Source organism: Suricata suricatta, chromosome 1, assembly GCF_006229205.1.
Source record: "Suricata suricatta isolate VVHF042 chromosome 1, meerkat_22Aug2017_6uvM2_HiC, whole genome shotgun sequence".
NCBI lineage: Eukaryota > Metazoa > Chordata > Mammalia > Carnivora > Herpestidae > Suricata > Suricata suricatta.
Genome location: NC_043700.1, coordinates 165,415,555 through 165,434,481, shown reverse-complemented (window position 1 = coordinate 165,434,481; position 18,927 = coordinate 165,415,555). Strand labels below are relative to the sequence as shown.

At 39.3% G+C, this 18,927-nt stretch overlaps 1 protein-coding gene across 1 annotated transcript in view; it reads left to right on the top strand.

The window, feature by feature from the left end:
* DTHD1 (death domain containing 1) overlaps positions 1-18,299 on the top strand; it is a 65,388-nt gene extending 47,089 nt beyond the window's left edge. The window contains 3 exon segments of the mRNA XM_029947641.1: positions 12,561-12,618; positions 16,794-17,069; positions 17,072-18,299. Coding sequence (XP_029803501.1) covers positions 12,561-12,618; positions 16,794-17,069; positions 17,072-17,112 — 375 coding nt within the window. The 3' untranslated portion in view covers positions 17,113-18,299.
* The last annotated feature ends 628 nt before the right edge of the window (positions 18,300-18,927 follow it).

Below are 18,927 nucleotides of genomic sequence, written 5' to 3'. Positions count from 1 at the left end.
AAAAGACGTGGTGGGGATGGAGGAGGGCACTTGTGGGGAAGAGCACTGGGTGTTGTATGGAAACCAATTTGACAATAAACTATTTAAAAATAAATAAATAAAAGTGTGTGTAGAGACAATTTGAAGGGAGCTGAGTTATAAACCACCAACACAAAGCAAGGGGTGGGGATTCTCATAAGCACACAGAGAGAAAATACACAATGAATTTACATCAGCCCATCATCTTCTGCCATTCTTGTTTCTTCTAATATTCCTGGGTTTTTTTGTTTGAATATTTTAAAGCAAATCACAGATACTAAGTCACTTTACTTGTAAATAATTCTGTATATATATCCTAAGAGGTAGGGACTTAAAAAAACCCCACAATACCATTGCTACACCCAATATATTAACAATTATTACCTGATAGCATCTACTGCCCAGCCCATGTTTTCTATTTACCTAACTCAATTTTCTCTTTTTATAGTTAATTTGTTCAAAAACAAGTTTCAAGAGATGGCCAAACATTGCATTTCTGTGTGTCTCTGTTACAATTGGCTGAATTTTCAGTGTAGCCCATGTCCTTTGCAGGCTTTATTTCAAACTACCCTCCGAGCAGACTTTGGAGGTAGGAACCATTGTTTCTGTCTCAGGGAGTGCAGTAAGATAATTTTGATGACTTGCCTAGACTTGCACAACTTCAAGGGCCAGAGGCTGTGTTAGGACCCACTTCAAAGTCATTCCTGTTTCATGCTGTTCCATTTCCCCTTGTTTCTTGAGCAAGCCAGATCATTGCTTACGCTACGTCTGCCACTTTATTACGATGTCGTTGCCTCTCATGTCCTCTGCCACTTCGGGGTTTGGCAATTCTAGACCTTTCAAGGAGCCAGACTGGTTGTACCTTTTCTTGAAACTAAGTTTTGGAATAGAGCAGCCATAGCCTAGGATGATGGTTTCCTTTGTTAATTTGGAACTTTTCTGCTTCTGAGGCAGAATTTAAAACTCAGGTATCTTCAAAATATCCTCTACAGTTTTAAAAGGACAAAAATACGTTCCACATATATTTACAGCAAAAGATATGATTCCTAGCCAATGAAAGGGAGTGATCAGTTATACTGCTTTTTTTCCAAATTTTTGAATTGCAAGAGATTTTTCTTTTTTGTGGATGATAACACATCAGCTTTACATAAAATGGATTCACATGGTGAAGGAGTCATTCTCTTTCTAATCCTTTCCCAGATCTTCTGAGTAGATCTCAGGTTAGTGTTAGCACATTTTCTCATGTCTCTAACACAAAATCTCTGATGTGGAACACTGTGTTCTGTCAGGTCACTTAAAGCAGGACATTGTATGTAATAAGTGCTCAAAATAATAGCTGCCAGTACTTATTATTTTTCTCAAAAGTACTCTTTTTAACCTACAAAATACAGGTTTTTTTAAAAAAATGTTAATTTTGAGAGAGAGAGCAAGCATAGCAGGGGAGCGGCAGAGAGAGAGGGAGACACAGAATCTGAAGCAGGCGCCAGCCTCTGCGCTGTCAGCCCAGGATGTTACAGGGATCAGGGAGGCAAGCCATAAGAGACTCCTAAATACAGAGAACAAACTGAGGGCTGCTGGAGAAGTTCTGGGTAGAGGGATGGGCTAAACAGGTGATGGGCATTAAGGAGGGTACTTGTTAAAATGAGCACTGAGTGTTATATGTAAGAGATGAATCACTAAATTCTACTCCTGAAATAAAAATAAATAAAGAAGCTAAAATTAAAATTAAAAAAGGAACAATTAAAAATAAAAAAGAAAGTTAGAGGTACCTGGAGTTGAGTATTTCCCTTCCCTAGGGTCAGTTATGCTCTAATAAAACCTCAGCAGATTAGTCTCTGGCTATATCGTTTCCACTAAGGATAGACTTTGTTAAGTAGAACAGAACTCTCTAGTATGTTTCAAGATGGTTCATTTTCCCCTCTCCCTGCTGAAAGCAGTGGGGGATTTTTCTTAGCTTTCACTATGAGAACTTGGTTGAGCTCCTGGAGATAAAATTCCCTAAAGTGTGTGAGTCCCCCTTCACTGGCTCCCTCTGAAGTGTTTAACTCTTAAATTTGTTCACATTAAGCCTCCAGGAATTTTTCAGTTATGGTTCAGGCTTCCTTACCTGGCACTGGATCTAGAGGCAGTTTCTGGTCATGGGTTTCTGCTCTAGTAAATTGTGATATTCTGTATTCATCAGTCAGTCTCTTCAATTTTGGGGACAGAGGTTTGTCCTGTGACCTCACTTGTCTGTTGGACCTAAAAAGAGTTGATTTTTCAGTTTGTTCAGCTTTTTTCATGTGTTAGAACAGAGTGGCAATTTTCGGCTTCTGACATGCCTGACTGGAAACTGGAAGTATAGCCCAGTTTATGCCAGTAAATCCTTGTTCAACACTGGTATTAGCTCTGATTTGATTTGTAGTAATGTTGGACCTACAGCCGCAGCACAAAGTTTTATGCTAACATTAATCTTTTGTACCATATTACTTCTTTGATCAATTTTCAATGTAACTTATTTACAAAGGAAAGCCATTAAGAACTTTATAGAAGTTGTCCATTATAATGATTGAGAATATACAGTTTACTATTATGAGGCAATAAAAGAACTCAACTTAAGCAAATGGCAGTAATTACTCAGTTGCAGAGGCCTCTGTACAAGATAAATACAGAGTAAGAGTAAGCAGTGAAAACCAGTACTTAGTTATGTTATCTTAAAGGCTTCTGATAAAATCTGTGCTAAAGATACTCAGAAACATTCTAATTATATATACTTCCTTGATCTATTATTATTCATATACTTTCACTTACATATCTTCTAACTACAAAATAAATGACCGATTTACCAGAAATGTCTGTAATATATGTATGGGGGTGGGAAGGGTTTGGGGGTTAAGTCTGGATGGAGGAGTTGTTGCCACAAGATATCATAATAATTAACCAGAGAAAGTCTCTTTATGCAAAAGTGCCTTAGAGTAAATTAAAAAAAAATAACATCAGCATGACATTTTTGTTTGTTATCTTTCACTGACTCACACTGATCTGCAGGACTGGTTGATGTTAGATGGAGGCTTCAAATGTCAGAAAGTTTCCACAGTTACTTTACGTAAGAACAGCTTCCACAGTAGAGGCCACCCACCCTGCCCCCAACCTCCAGCCAAACCAGCAGACAGGTGGAAATTAAAGAGAAAATCACTACCTTTTATTATTTTTATATCTTCCTAATAGCAACAGTATTATCGTGGGTGCCCTAAGCATTAGCACTACAATTTAAATAGGATACAATTTAAAATAGGATATTGCTATATGATTCAAAGCTACTGTCGTATTGTATCACAGTTTCACTTAGCGCTTCAAAATATGTGTGAAATAGTGGGATTGATTTATAGTTGCTCTGACTTTCCCCTCTTTTTTAAATTTCATATTAGGTTTTGTAGATTGTTGTGGTGATCCCTGTAGGAATTTCACCCCAGCATCCTTGCTGAACTTCCTTCCTAATTTGATGCAAGTTTGTCCTAGGCTATGAAGGGAGTGCACAATGGTGACTTAAGTTATCAAGCAAATCAGTCCTAAAACCAATCCAACATGGCAGTTGTTTGCTCTGTATTCTCTCTCACTCTGGTTTCCACACACGTTTCTAGAGTTAACTTAGTGAGCACCAGCACCATCCTAAGCGTCCTGAAAGCACAATATAGTGAGGGTGACTCCTGACCACAGCTGAAACATGCTTCCGTCTAAGCCTTGTCAGAGACTAGATGGTCAGTAGTGACCGAGCCCAAGTTGGCTGTGAGACCACAGGGAAAGGGACGGTCTCCAGTGTTTTTGCATAATGGTAACACTCAGATCAAGTCTTGCTATATGTAAAGCTATACTTACAGGACTAGCTTTAGTTACAAATGGATCCTTGGACAGTCATCTCTATATTGGAATTTTGGAGGTTTACAAAGCCTCTCTGCATGCAGAGTGGTTCTCCATTTCTGTCAAGAGTGGTCTGACAAAAACAATCAAGTTTGTTGCCCGTTATGTCCAAGTAACTCAGCTAAGCTATTCTATTTTATTTCAACCAAAGTTCATTATTTTATTTCACTTAAAATTCATTATAAATCTAAGAAATAGATAAGATCATGATAGCAAATTTAAAGTTTAGGAAACTAAGGCATAAATTGACTCTCAGGAGCCAATAATTTACAGAGGTTGGGAGTTGAAGTCCAGTCTTACCCGAGAGCCGTATGCTTGAGCAGCTTTGTATTAGAGAAAGAAAGCACCAGGTTTGGAGTTAACTGGAGCCTGGTTCAGCCCTCCACTCAGTCCCCCCTGAGGTCTCAGCCTTAAGACCTCAACCACTCTGGTTCTTTGCTATCCTGGTTTCCACGGATCACAGAGGAAACCAATAAGAGCTCCTTCATTTTCCTCACGGTGCTTTTGGCAAAGAGACATGAGATAACCAAGAAGAAAAGAATTCGTAAATAACTCTGAAGCAGGCTCAATTACCAGCCCAGAAGATTGTTCATGTGAATGTTGAGTTATTTTCTAGGTAAGAAATCCACTGTGTTCACTGGGTCTAAAATAATTGAGTAAATGAGATATAACTTGATAGAACTCCATTTGCAGGGGTCAGAGTAAATTTGCCTAAAAACACACATGTATCTTTATATGCAGCTGGCCCTTGAACAATGTGGGAACTAGCGGTGCTATCCCCTGCACAGCTGACAATCCACATGAAACTTTTTATAATGTTTATTTTGAGAGTGAGAGAGTGTGTATGTGCCCATGCACGCAGGGGAAGGGCAGAGAGAGAGGGAGAGAGAGAGTCCCAAGCAGGCTCCATGTTGTCAGCACAGAGTGCAGCATGGAACTTGATCCCACAGAACCTTGAGATCATGACCTAAGTCGAAGTCAAGAGTTGGACGCTTAACCAACTGAGCCACTCAGGTGCCCCAAAACTTAACTACTAATAGCCTACTGTTGATCAGAAGCCTTACTGATAATATAAACAGTTGATTAGCACATATTTTGTATGTGTATTATATAATTATTCATACAATAAAGGGAGCTAGGGAAAGACAAATGTTATTAAGAAAATCATTTGGAAGAGAAAATACATTTACTGAGCTGTACTGTATTTATTGAAAAAGTCCATGTATAAGTGGACCCATGTAATTCAAACCCAAGTTGTTCAAGGGTCAACTGTATATTAATTATATAAATATATTTTATTAGGTACATATAAATATATATCAGATACTCTCTGTTAAATATAGAGAATATTAATATATATATTTAAAGCATCCGATGCTATCAGAAGAGAGTGCTATAGCTATTAGTGAAATCGGATTTCTCAGTTCAGCCCCTTGGATACATGATTGTGTCCTAAAGGGAAAGGTTTTAATTTAAAAACAGAAGACTTCTTGGGGCTCCTGGGTGGCTCAGTCAGTTCAGGTCATGATCTCACGGTTCATGGGTTCGAGCCCCACGTCGGGCTCTGTGCTGACAGGTAGCTCAGAGCCTGAAGCCTGCTTCGGATTCTGTGTCTCCCTCTCTCTCTGACCCACCCCTGCTCACACTCTCTCTCTCCCTCTCTCCCTCAAAAATAAATAAAACATTAGAAAAAAAGTAAAAAAAAAAGAAATAAAAATAAAAACAGAAGACTTCTTTCACTGACCTCTGTGACACATCAGGGCACAATCAACATCACATTACTGTCATGTAACAGAATGGAGCCACTTTTTCATCCTATCACATTTTACCACACAGTGTACATACATACCAGGAGGGGTTACGGTGGTCACTAGTGGAGAATTGTTTTGCTTAGGAGAAAACTGGGAAAAACTATGAGCTGCATGGGGAGGAAGTCGTGATCTGGTAGAACAATGGCAGGATAGCAGAGGAACAAACCTGTGGTGACCACTGATGTCCAACAATGTGCCTGTATGATATGTCTGGAGCACAAGTGCAGTATGGCTAGAAGCCATCATGGCACATGCATGGCAGGGCCAGGAAGGGAAATAGTTGTGCCTACAAAAGAAACACAGATGAGCTACATTGTCTGGCTGAGCATTGTGGGGGTGCCTAGGGCAACACTGTGGCTAGCAAGAGAGTAAAGCCTATGCCAGAAACACTTGGAAAGGACCATCAGAAGCTAGAGCTTCTGGATGAGATGCTGGGCACCAGTGCTAAGTCATCTGTGTGACACCTGCAAGGTAATTTATGAATTAGAAACTATCATTACTATATTCCTATAGTGTTCCCTAGGTAAGAAGCAATCAGCATTTCACTTTGGTCCTGATATGATATGAGAAATCACATTTTTGGGATAAAGGTATTTCTTTCATTCTTCTGGGCATTCATTAGGGTATATTTGGGGAACAAGATGATGATTGAGGTAGGTCCTACATGATCATGTTTTTCTAAGCTCAGCCACCTAACTTTAGTATCAGAAACATTCAGTTTGCTTGTTATAAGTATGGCCTTATCCGAGACCACCTGAATAAAGCTATTAACTTTTTTATTTTTGCTTTTTTCTCCAGAGTAATTTTCATGAACACTAGGGTTTGAGAACTATTGCTTTATTTTCTCAGTGAGAAGATAAATCCCCTAGCTGAGAGAGTGGCAAATAGGGGAGAAGTAGAGGTCCTGCAAGTCTGGTAAAAGTTTGAAGGATCCTCTGTAGGAAGCAGTGGATAAATCTTCAGGGCTACATAAAAACATGGCGGAGCAGCCCCGGTCTCAGCTGAAACTGCACACCTTACATTTATGATGATAACAATCCTTATGATTGTTCACAAAGAGTCTTCATGGCCATCATGTATTTATTGAGGGTATGGTGTGGCAACCATTCGGTAAATATGAGTACTGATACAAAAGAAGATACAGAAAAGGATATAATAATTTCTATGAGCAGCATGTCCATGAAGAAATGTTAAAAATGACTAAAGAAGACAACTGAGGTGATATAAACCTTATTTAATTCTTCATGAAGTAGACAGTCTCAGAGAACTACCAAATGAGGTGGGGGCAAGGAGATTCTATAGGATGAATTAAATAAATAGAGACAAATGGAAGGTATCTGATTGGCTGGGGCCACAGCACCAATCTTGTTTAAGGTGAGAGACCCAGAGTTGGCTCGCCCTTTGGGGATTGGCTAGGTGGATGTACTGAATTTCTGGTCAAGCAGAACACTTATAGGGACACAGGTATTATCTAAGCTTTGGTTTTCTCACATAACACCCTGGGAAGAAGCACCTCCATCAAGGATCTAAAAGTTTATTTAAACAGAGGCGCAGTCATGCAGAGCTCTGGTTGACAGCTAGGTCTCCATTTTGTTGATGCTTCTCTACTTACATTGTTACTATAGTTTTTGAGAAGCAAGAAGATGCAACCATTGGATATCATCAAACTGCCAGAACCAGAGAGAGTGGAAGTGCTGGAGTCTAAGGAAGACGTCAAGCAATTTCTGCTTCTAATCGTCAGCAAGGTGCAGAAGGGTATTACGTCTCACACTAGAGTTCAGTGGAGAGCTTATATGCAGAACAAGTTGCAGAAAATGGGCTGTCTGCTTGTCCAAATAAAAACCCAACTGAAGGCCTTTGAGGAAAGTACTCTGAATCATCTTTAGAATCCAAAAGATGGAATTGAGAATTCAGTGACTAAATGCAAAAGCCAAAGATAAGGCCAAGGAGATTCTAAAGACAGCAGTGAGATATTGCTCAACCTAGTCTAGGAAAGAGAGAAAAGAAAGTAAATCATCTTTGAGAATCAGCAGTTTACAGCCAGTGGATTCTGGTCAACTGACAGAGATCGGCTGACACCCTCAAGAAGCTGAAACTAGAGAGTCTTTTGTTCCCATTCTCTCTCTCTCTCACTCTCTCTCTCTTTCCCCCCTCTTTATTTCCTTCTCTGTCTACATGCTGTCCTGAGTTATACTATGTTTCTGTTATTGTCTATAGTTGATGACTTCAATGTGCATTTTGGATGTTAAATGTTTTGTTTGGGGAAGTAGCTTTTATTAGGAAAATGCTCTCACATAAGAGAATTAGGGCCTAGATTGTAAGCTCTTGCAGGAGTTGCATTTGTTCCCGGGCTTTGGTTATTTCTAAATGTTGAGGTTCTTTGATCTTTCTCATGTAACTAAATAGCTCCCTGGAACTTTGGGTCTGTGTGTGACACAAGAGATCTTGGTATTCTCTACAAGTTGATGGAAGACCCTGATGCATTTTGGGGGATTCTGAGTATCAAATGAGAGAAGTATTTACAAAGGGCCTTGAGGGTTTGGAGAAGAAAAGTGAGGACTGTCTACATTGGACCCTACAATGGAAAGAGAATAGGTATCTTCAAGCTTTCTTAAGTCCATAAGTAGTCCAGCCATATGTTCAATTATGGAGCAGAACTGACAAATATTTGGAATCAAACCATACCACGAGGGAAAAAATGTTGCCATGTTAATAAAACTATTCATTTGCTTGAAAAAGAAAAAGGATACAATAAAGTATTGAAAGCCTCATTGGTAAGGGAAAACAGGCATATATGAATGGCACTAACAACACAATATAATATTAAGTTAAAAGATAAATTGATAGTGTAAAAGTTCTCAAATAAGAAATCAGGGACTACAGTAGTTGATAAAAGAAGTGGCATTTGGTGCCTTAAAAATATGGTAGGATTTGTAGCAGATCATTCAAATCAAGAGAAGATATCACATAAACAGTTTACACCACCCTCTGCATGCAATACCATTTCCAGCATTGTGAAGAATTCATATAGGAACAAGATACCTTACTGTTTCCCAAAGACATTACAATCTAACAAATAGAGCCCAGACTAATCATGGCAAGTTCTTAGAGTGGTGAAAAGCACAATGAAGGGAAACTTTTGAAGGTGCTATTGGAAATAATGTTGGGTAAAATAATAAATAAATAAATAAATAATAGTATGCTTACTTTTAAGAATTAGTAACAGGGTTGTACTCAGGTACCGATGGAAAGAATAGTCAGTAATTGAGTCTTAACAATAGTGGCCTATAAAACTCAAGACTGAATACCCATTTCAGGCTTGAAATGCCTTCTTTGGTTCCAAAAAATTTTTAACCACTTTTAATTTAATGAGGTCTGCGCTGCACTTAGCAGTATAAACAAGACACATCTGTATATATTTGAATTAGTAGTAATTTTATACTGATGCCTTTGAGAGGTTAATAGGGAAGGGAAAACTGCTACCCACACCTCACTACACCATTTTACATGGTAAATGTGTACTATGGAGATCTTGGGAGCCAGGTTTGGATTTTGCCAACAATCTCCTGAGGAGTGACATGTTGAAGATGGCATTTACGAAATTGTATTCAGCAAAATAAAAATATACAATATTAATATATAAGCAGGTTCCCTTAGAGGAATAGCAAGCCTTCCTTTAGCAAATAGTAGAACCTGAGAAGATGCAACAGAATGACACCTTTGGACTGGAACAGGGAAGAGAGAAAAGTACAATGCCACCAGGGAAGGCATCCAGGGAGCCACACATAGACACAAGGGATCTGTGGGAGGGGACGCTACGTGGGGCAAGCAGAGGCTCCCCTGTTCAGCCAGAAGCTGACCATGGGCACCAGTAAGATTCGAAAAATGATGAGCAAGCAAAAATAATGCACAGACAAAAATCATGCAAAAAGAAGGAGGAGGAGGAGGAGGAGGAGGAGGAGGAGGAGGAGGGTAAGAAAGGGCAAGGGAAGGGAAGAGAGCACTAAAAATCCCTGACAAAGAGGCCACGTGGGAGACCCAGCCTCCTGCCTTCAAGTGTCCAAGAGCCAGAGATTCCAGGCTGCTACAATCCACTGATTCTAGGGTTGAGCCCCAAAAGAAGGACTTGGCTTGAATTTTCACGTTGGTGAAAATAATACATATATTTAAACACTAGAATCACCCTTAGTGCATCAAGATGCTATGAGTCATTTCTGAAGAAAGACTGACTGGGGGTGGAGTGGAGTTATTTATACAAATAAAAAACAGTATCTCTTGTCCCTGGCTTAATGCAGGCGATACGGCCTTTGATGGGAAATATAGAATCTGTTTCACTATTTAAATTGCTATTTCTTAATTTTTTTGAGAGGTTTAAGCACATAGTTGATGTTTCAAAAGTTATGTGCACTTAATTTGCAGTTCTACAGTATTAGTATACTTGAACTTTTGTTGTTCTTATGTTATTTCCTAATTTCCTCTCATTAAAACTTCTTTAAAATGTTTATTTATTTTTGAGAGAGATATAGAGGGGCAGACACCGAGGGAGACAAAGTATCCCAAGCAGGTTCAGGGCTCTGATCTGTCAGCAAGAGAGTCTGATGGGGTGCTCAAACACAAGAACCCTAAGCCTGACCTTTGACCTGAGCCAAAGTTGGACATTTAACTGCTGAACCACCCAGACACCCCTCCCATTAAAATTTCTTAATGGAAAATTTATATACAGGTTTATATGATCTATATGACAAGAATACTTACAAAATGTGACATTCAGATTTAATACACTTGTATTGAAATCTTTCTGTGGACCAGACAGTGTGCTACGTGTTAGCATAACACACTTAGATTATCCTTATATCATTGCTGTGAAGTGTTTTAAAAAATTTTTTATTTTGAAAATATGTGAAGATTGCCTTTGACCAGGCACTTGGCAATTCAGTAGTTTAGAGAGGAATATATTCAAATATAAGAAAAATTTCAACCCTTATATTAAATAGCAGAGGCATTTGCCTTGAGTGTATTCTTATAGGAGTGAGGCATTTATAACTAATGATATTTTCACAACAAAAATTGGTGCCATTGAATATTGTATGAATACATCATCATTAAAAATTAACTTTGATTACCAGTCTTGGTTTTCTAAAATTCTTTATGGCTCCCAATATATTAGTATATATAATTTTATATGTGTATTATTTTGACCATTTTGACAGTATCAATGGGAAATACTAGCTTATCAACAACTTTATTGTTCATACCAGCACCTTAAGTAGGATCACTGAAATATTCTTTACACTGTGTGCATCCAAAACTTGTAAATCCTACTGTAGCAGTTTCTGTCACAAATGCTTGTGCACATATGTAAATCTATGTCAGGTTTTACAGACAACCTTCTAAAAACCTACATGAAACTTGGAAAATTATTTGCGGAAGGTATTTTTTCCTTCAGTATTGTCTGTATTTTCCAAATAATTAAAAGGCATTTAAATTTGCTCTATGAAAGGAAAAGATTTTATTGAAAATATTATGGTTCATAGGAAGTTGGAAAATTGTATAGTACAGAGAGGTCTGGGGTATTCTTTACCCAGTTTTCCTCAGTGGTTACATTTTCAATAACTATAGCACAATGTCAAAATCCAGAAGTTGACATTGATACAATGGGTGTGTACAGTTCTAGGCACTGCTCTAGGCACATTTTATCACATGTGTAGATTGTGTAATCACTGCATTCAAGATACAGAACCACAAAGATCTCCCTTGTGCTAATCCCTTTTGGCTGTCTTCTACTATCATGTAACTCCTGGAAATTGCTAATCTATTCTACATCTCTATAATTCTTTAATTTCAAGAATGCCAAATAGATGGAATCATAGAATATATGATCTTTTAAGACTGTAGTTTTTTACTCAGCATAATTCCTTGTGGTCTATGCAAGCTGTTGCCTGTATCAATGCTTTGTGACCCTTTCATTACGGAATAGCATCCCACAGTGTGGATGTGCCTTAGTCTGTGTGACCAATCACCGCTGCAGAAACTTTTAGGTGTTTCCAGTTTGGGACTGACACAAACAAAGCTGTTCTGAACAGCTGTATATAGGTTTTGAGATTTTTAAAAAATAAATCACCTTTCAGAGCTGAGACAGGAGAAGTAAATAAATTATACAGAGCACTGAGCAATTTTGCAAATCCAGATGTTGTTACTTTATCTTTTATGCTATTTCCATGATCCCATATTAACTGAGAACAAACTGTTCTGCAGACAGTGGAGAGAAGTAATGATTATATACTTGAATATTCTTGAAAAAATATGGGCTGTAGAATAATATCTGCTCAAAAAAACATGATTATTTTTAGCATCATGTATGCACACTGATTCATTCATTCATTTACAAAAATTACCGCATGAGTACCCAGGCCCTGTACTGAGAGCTGGGCAGAGTGCCTTCCCCACGAGGACTTTTACAAATACTACATTTGTTGCATAGAGGTAGCTTGCTCTGTGTTTCCTGCTTTTAAGAGTTTCAAATTTATTTTATTGTATTTTATTTTTAACAGTTTCAAATTTTAGTTGGAAAATTTTTTATTCAGAGTTAATGTGATTGCTATAATATTATTTAAATATGTAGCCTTAAATTTGCTGAAAGATTTGGGTTAATATATTTTGCTTTATCATTGGAAAGCAATTGCTGAGCATGCACAAATACGCAATCTATTTTTGCAGAGTGTGCAGTTCACTACTCTTCTCAAATAGCAGTGAGATTCAGAAGGATTTTTATCTGTAGCTTGTTCACAAATGAATGGTTTCTTCTGCTTATTCTGTGTCCCTTTCCTCCAATAGCATAAAAAATTAATCAACCGTCCACAAAGTACCAAAAGAATTTCTACAGATCCTATAGGTAAGAAATCTTTGCTCTGTCCTCATTACAGTCGTGCTATTTTTCTCTTATACTTTATATGTATATGAATCATTATATAAAAAAGGATAGAGGAAATGACTTTGCAATTAATCATAAAAAAATATATCAATGAGTTTCCCTTTGGAAGTCATGTGCATATAAACCAAAACATTCTCAAATGTGGTTGGTAATTCAAATTGTTAAAATCTACAAGAAATATGAACACTGCTAAGTATTATTTTACAAAAATACCTAGTAATTACTTCTTTTGGCAAATAACCAACTACAGTTTGTTCTGAAATGTTGACTATTAAATATGAATCAAAATGTGGTCACTTCAGCTCTACATTTGAGGGCAGTAGATTTTAAATAGAAGTATATTGTATGAAACCACAAAAGGGAGAGAAACATCTAGGAGTTGATCGTGGTTATGCATAATTCAGTTACATAACAGTGATAAAGACTTCAGTTTAGAATTTGACATTTTTATTCTGCTTCAGGCTTTGAAACAATTCATTTTATAATGTTAATGGCCACTAAAGCAATATTTTACTGGCCTTCAAAAGAATAAGTGAGTATGTTTTGACTACTGTCTTAGGCCTACCGCTGATGGCATAGCATTCCATTCAGGGGTTACCTTTGTGGATTTGTACAGAAAATGTTCAGGCTTTGCTGAATTACATTAAGAGTGAGGATAGGCATAAACCTTAGTGTTTTGCACCCTCTCGGAGGCAATAAAAACTGTTTTCAAAGAAAGAGCAGATGATGTAGCAAAAACAAAACAAAACTAAACATACCAAAGTCCAAACCAAGAAAACCCAACAACAAATCTAAAAGCAACCGTAGTAGATGAAATCCTGGTAAGTTTAATAGTGTTCATGGTTGAAGAATTTGATGCCCATGGAAAAGTGTTCCCTCTACCATATTGTCAACAACAGCCAGAGAGAACAAGGTCATAATGATCCTTCCTATACATACTAGGAAGTCCTGGGTGTGACAGTGTGCGGTGTCTCAAAACCAAGCTGCCGCAGGAAGGACGATGGTAGATGAGGTTAGAGCAGGATAAATCTAGAAGTTTTAAATGCCAAATTAAGAAGTTCAGACAGTAGGAGGAAACCACGACACTTTTTAACAAGGAATGGGTAAAATCAGATTAGAAAGTGAAACCATCTAGGAGTTGATGGAGGACTAAGCGGGGGCCAAAATTGGTAGCAAGGATATGAGTTAGACTCCTGGTTCTTGCAATATTCCAGAAAAGAGAGGTTTGGCATAACTGAGATTGTCGGCAAGGATGGTCAGGAGGGGAAATATCTGAGCTATATTTAGAGTTGGGACATGGGTGTGGGGGTTAAGAAATAGGCATTGAGAAATTTGAATAATATGACATGTTTTAGCTTACTCAGCTGAGTGGTCGTATTCACTAACAAGTCCATAGAGTGAAAGGAAGGATCAGGTGTAGACAGAAATAGGCCAGTGCTGTTTGTGACTTTAGAAAGGTGGAGCTCAGATTGGCTGTGATATATACTGGTAAAGATAATTCGTTAATGAATACTGCAAATGCTATACCAAGATTTAGGGAAACAAAGCCAAAGATGAAGATACACCAGGGCTGGGATATTTCACATTAGAGGAAATGGTTATGAAAGTAAATGTTGATGAATTCATTCAGGGGAGAGGACAGAAAAGAAAAAGCCAAATAGAGGAAGTAGTAATTCAGCAGAATCAGGAGGAAGAGAGTCAATAAAAAGGAAAGAGAGAGGGGGCGGAGAACCAGGGCAGGCCTCAGAATGCAGGGGAAGGAGTGAAATGCTTCCTGGAAATCAGAGAAGATGCAGATTGAGAACTGTTTGCTGTGAGATGTAATTAGGAGGATGCTAGGAAGATCAGAAAGAAAGGATTCCATAGTTTTAACAGACAGCATATAACCCATAAAGCAAGGGCTTAAAGGGTGAGCTCAAGTGATCAATATGTATCATCAAGTTTATATTAGGTATAAGAATATTTCATGGCTGTAGGGAAAGGGAGAAAGCCCAGTAGCTTGAAACAGCAGGAGAAGCAAAGAAAGGAGAAACTTGAAGCCTGGGAAGAAAATCTGGGGTGGAGGAGATTAAAGGACCAGATGTGAAGGGAAATCACTTGATGAAAACACCGGGGGTGGGGGGAGGCCAACGTGGAGGAGTGGGATTTTGTAAGAAAGTGAGGTTTATGAGAACTCAGGTCAAATGGCTTTGGGTAAATTAGGAGAAACAGACATCTACTGAGTGAAACAGGGTGAGTGAGATTTGGGTTTAAGGATGCTAGACAAGCTGTCTAATGGGTTTGTTAGCTGCTATAATGGCTTGAATAGTGTAAAAATCTCAGGGTTAGTTGATGACAGGAAGCATCGTTTCATGCCCCTGGCCATCTCAGTAGTTGAGTGCGAGAGGAGTAAAGCAGGATTGGAGATTGATAAACTGATCACAATGAAAGCTAAAAAGGACATTCGATTGTAAGGTGGATGCGAGACCATCATTGGTGCGCACAGTTGCTCGTGAGGAAGAACTTGTGTTTCTGAGAGTACAAGGTATGTGCAACCCAGGAGAGGTGAGTGACGGGCACTGAAGGCCTCACTGTATGAGTGACAGGAGCAGGAAGTGTATTAAGCAGGAGCAAAAGAACAGAAGCTGTGGCAGTTTAGAAGATAGTGGTCAGTAGTAATATTGAGAAGCTGAGGCCATGGAGGTGGATGAAACAGAAGGATTGGCCATGAGCATCAGTTTCCCATGTGGAGTCACAGCACAGGTCACCGATGCTGACAAGATTAAGGAACCCTGTGGTTGGAGGTGTGACTCATTATCAAAAGGGTTTCGAATGCCACTGGCCAATGGCAGGAGATAAACGCTGTGGACTGGGAGAGGAAGGCCTACTCTTGTAGCATGAGAATATTGCATGATGGAAGCAAAATGTTGGTTTGAAAGTGACAATGGAGAGTGAGAATATGGTGGCTCCATTTCCTGAGTAGCTTTCACAGCAGAGTGGCTGTGCATAGTGTAAATTTATGTGCAATTTATGTGAGTAGGTAGATGGAAGGAATGATTGAATGAAAGTACAGATGCAGAATGCTTTATTGACATCAGATCAGACAGGAGTCAGCTGGAGAGTGGTGCAGGCAGGGCTGGAGCTCGGAAGCAGGAGAACAGGAGTGCTTAGGGGTTTCCCTAGGAGTGATGGCTTGGAGTAACACAATGAAAAAACAAACAGCAACCAAACAATAGAAAAATGGAGTCATGAGTTTAGGTGGTGGGCTTAACCACCTTCCCAGGGTAAGGGAAGAGGCATGCTGAAATCCAGGATATGTTCAGAGGAGATGTTTGTGGTTGTAAATAGTGCAAAGGTCAGGGGAAGTGTTGGTGTACAGGACCTTACACAGAACTGCTTTTTGGGTTGGGTCTTGGGGAGTTTGTATGTGTATACTTTGACCGTGGTGAGAGGACTATGTAGCTGGTATAATTTTTTTTAAGTTTGTTTATTTAGCGTGAGAGTAGAGGAGGCACAGAGAAGGAGAGGGAGAGAGAGAGAATCCCAAGCAGGTTTTGTGCTGTCAGGGCAGAGCCCAACATGGGGCTCGATCTTTCAAACTGTGAGATCATGACCTGAGCCCAAATCAAGAGTCAGATGCTTAACTGTCTGAACCACCCAGGCACCCCTCTGCTGGTACAAGTTATGTATCAGATTGGTACTAATTAAGAAAAATAGTTCTGAACCTGGAAGTACCCTTTCACATGGTGGTACTTACTCCAAGTATGGCTGAGGACCCCTCCCCCTTCCCACCCAGTGACAGCATCACCTGGGAACTTGTTAAAAGTGCCAAATTTTACCATACCCTAGTTTTACTTAGAGTCTCTGGGGGCAGCACCTAAAATCCATGTCAACAAGCCTTCTGGGTCTCAGGGGAGTTAAAATCTGAGAACCGTTTCTAGTCCCCTGCAATAGGTGGCTCCCTCCGGGAGAAGACCCTAGAAATGGCAGGGATCCAAAGGCTTTCAACAGTGGGCTGGGGAGTTCCCAAAGCTTTCCACTGTTCAGAGGCCAAACCAGGGAGCCCTTAGACTTCCTGTGAGCAGGTGCGGAGGGTTAGATAAGCACACGTCCGGGGAAAGAGTCCTAACACTGCGTGTCCCCCGTGTGCTTGACAGAAGTCCTATGGGACAGCTTGCTGTACTGGCTGGCAGAGGAGCTCTCCGAAGAAAACGCCACCCGTCTCTCCTCCTCCCTCCCTCTTCGCCACAGCACCGTCCAGCTCATCAAACTGAAGAATCCTGGTGACCTCACAGAACAGATCCACGAACTTCTTTGCTTCTGGAAAAGATCACTCCCCAATTCCACTGATAAAGTTCGCCTGCTGGCTCGTCATCTCCGCAAGATCGGCAGGAACGATCTTTCCCAAGAGCTCAGGTTCAAGTGGGAGGAGAGGCATTCACTGAGCCCCAGCGGTGGTTTGATGCAGCCCAGTAAAGACGGGTCACTCTTCCCTTTGCCCTAGAATAGGGGCCTAGTTGGTTTTAAGGCTCTGTTTCTGCCAACAGAAACACCAAATTTACGTGGTGGTTTCCAAGTAAAGTTGTTTGAAGGGCGTCTTTTTGATAGATGTTCTATTTGCGACAGGTGGAAAAGCACTAATCACATCATAAAAAACTTTCCTGGGTTTGAGGGCTCCTTCGTGGCTCAGAGATATACACTCTGCAAGAAGGACTGTCGAGTTTAGCCCCATTTAACAGCTTTTGTAATAGAGTTTGCCGTGTTTACATCTTAGTAGCCAAGGTGGTTTTCTAAGTGGAAAGGGAAGATATGCTACACAGAATCCCCTTCTTCTTGTTAGCTACATAAAAATAAACTAGCTATGCAGCACTCCAAGCAACAAATTCACATTATGCGCGTTCTATACAGTCTGCAGGTAACAATACAAAGTAAATTGGGCTGCAGCGACCTGATGCTGATGATAGCAAATCAGTAAGAAAACAGACATGCTTGAAATAAATTAAAAATAGAATAACATCTGCCATTCCCTGCCACAAAGTTTTCTTTTCTTAAAAAAGTATCTTGAAATAGGGAAAATCTCATGTTTTATTATTAGTGAAATGAGGCAGTGCAAGGAGCATGAAGTATCAGGGAAAGAATGTGGGGACTTTTTAACTTAGGAAAACACTCTACTCTGAAATCAGTTTTCACAGAAACCTTATTAAATAAGCCCTATAGACTCATCATTTAAAAAGCCGCTAAGAAACAACAAAATTAAAAGAAAAAATAGTAATTACCAAAAACCCTGTTAATGTCTAGCGCATAAGCTTTGAGATGGGAAAACCTAAAGCGTTAGCCTTAGCTAAAACAATGTGATATGAATGGGGTATTACATGAGTATTACCATTTCATTAATGCAAAAGCATCACGATCCTGGCTTGTCAGCATCAGTAGTGATTAGTTTTGATTATTAAGTACCAGAAAAATTAATGAAATCACATGAAAAATCAAACACTTATATGGCTCTGAATTTTAAAGATAAGCTTTCCTTCCACAGATTAACCAAGGACTTAGATACCATTTGGTTACACATTGAAAAAGAAGACTCCTGTTTTCAAATATTTTCCTGTTAAGAAACATTTTGTTGGGGCGCCTGGGTGGCGCAGATGGTTAAACATCCAACTTCGGCTCAGGCCATGATCTCGTGGTTTGTGAGTTCGAGCCCCGTGTCAAGCTCTGTGCTGACAGCTCAGAGTCTGGAGCCTGCTTCGGATTCTGTGTCTCCCCCTCTTTCTGCCCCTTGCCTGCTCATGCTCATGATCTGTCTCTCAATAATAAATAAATGTTAAAAAAATTTTAAAAAAAGGAATGAAACATTTTGTTAGTTAAGATTTGTATTATTTTTGCATGTTTCCGGAAAGTTACAATATTTTTCAGGTGTCCTTGGAATGAAGAAAACAGAAATACTCAGTGTCTTTAGAACTACAAAGTAACAGAAAAATGAAGTTGTTTATTGCCTGTGATGAGCCAGGCGGTTTATGCTTAGCCTTTCACAAGCATTGACTTGTTTTATCCTCCCAAAACTTCCTCTGGGAAGTAGGTTCGTTGCCCCAATTTACAGGAAAGGAAAGGAGATTCACAAGGTTGCCTTGCCTAAAGTCATAAGCGGGTGGCATAGCCAGGATTCTTGTTCCAACACTAGAGAATACTGTTATGAACATTTTGGGAGTATTTCCTTCCAGTTTTTCTTTTTTCCTGGAAGGAAAATTTCTATCTCTATACACAGAGATGTATAAACATACACTCACCTGT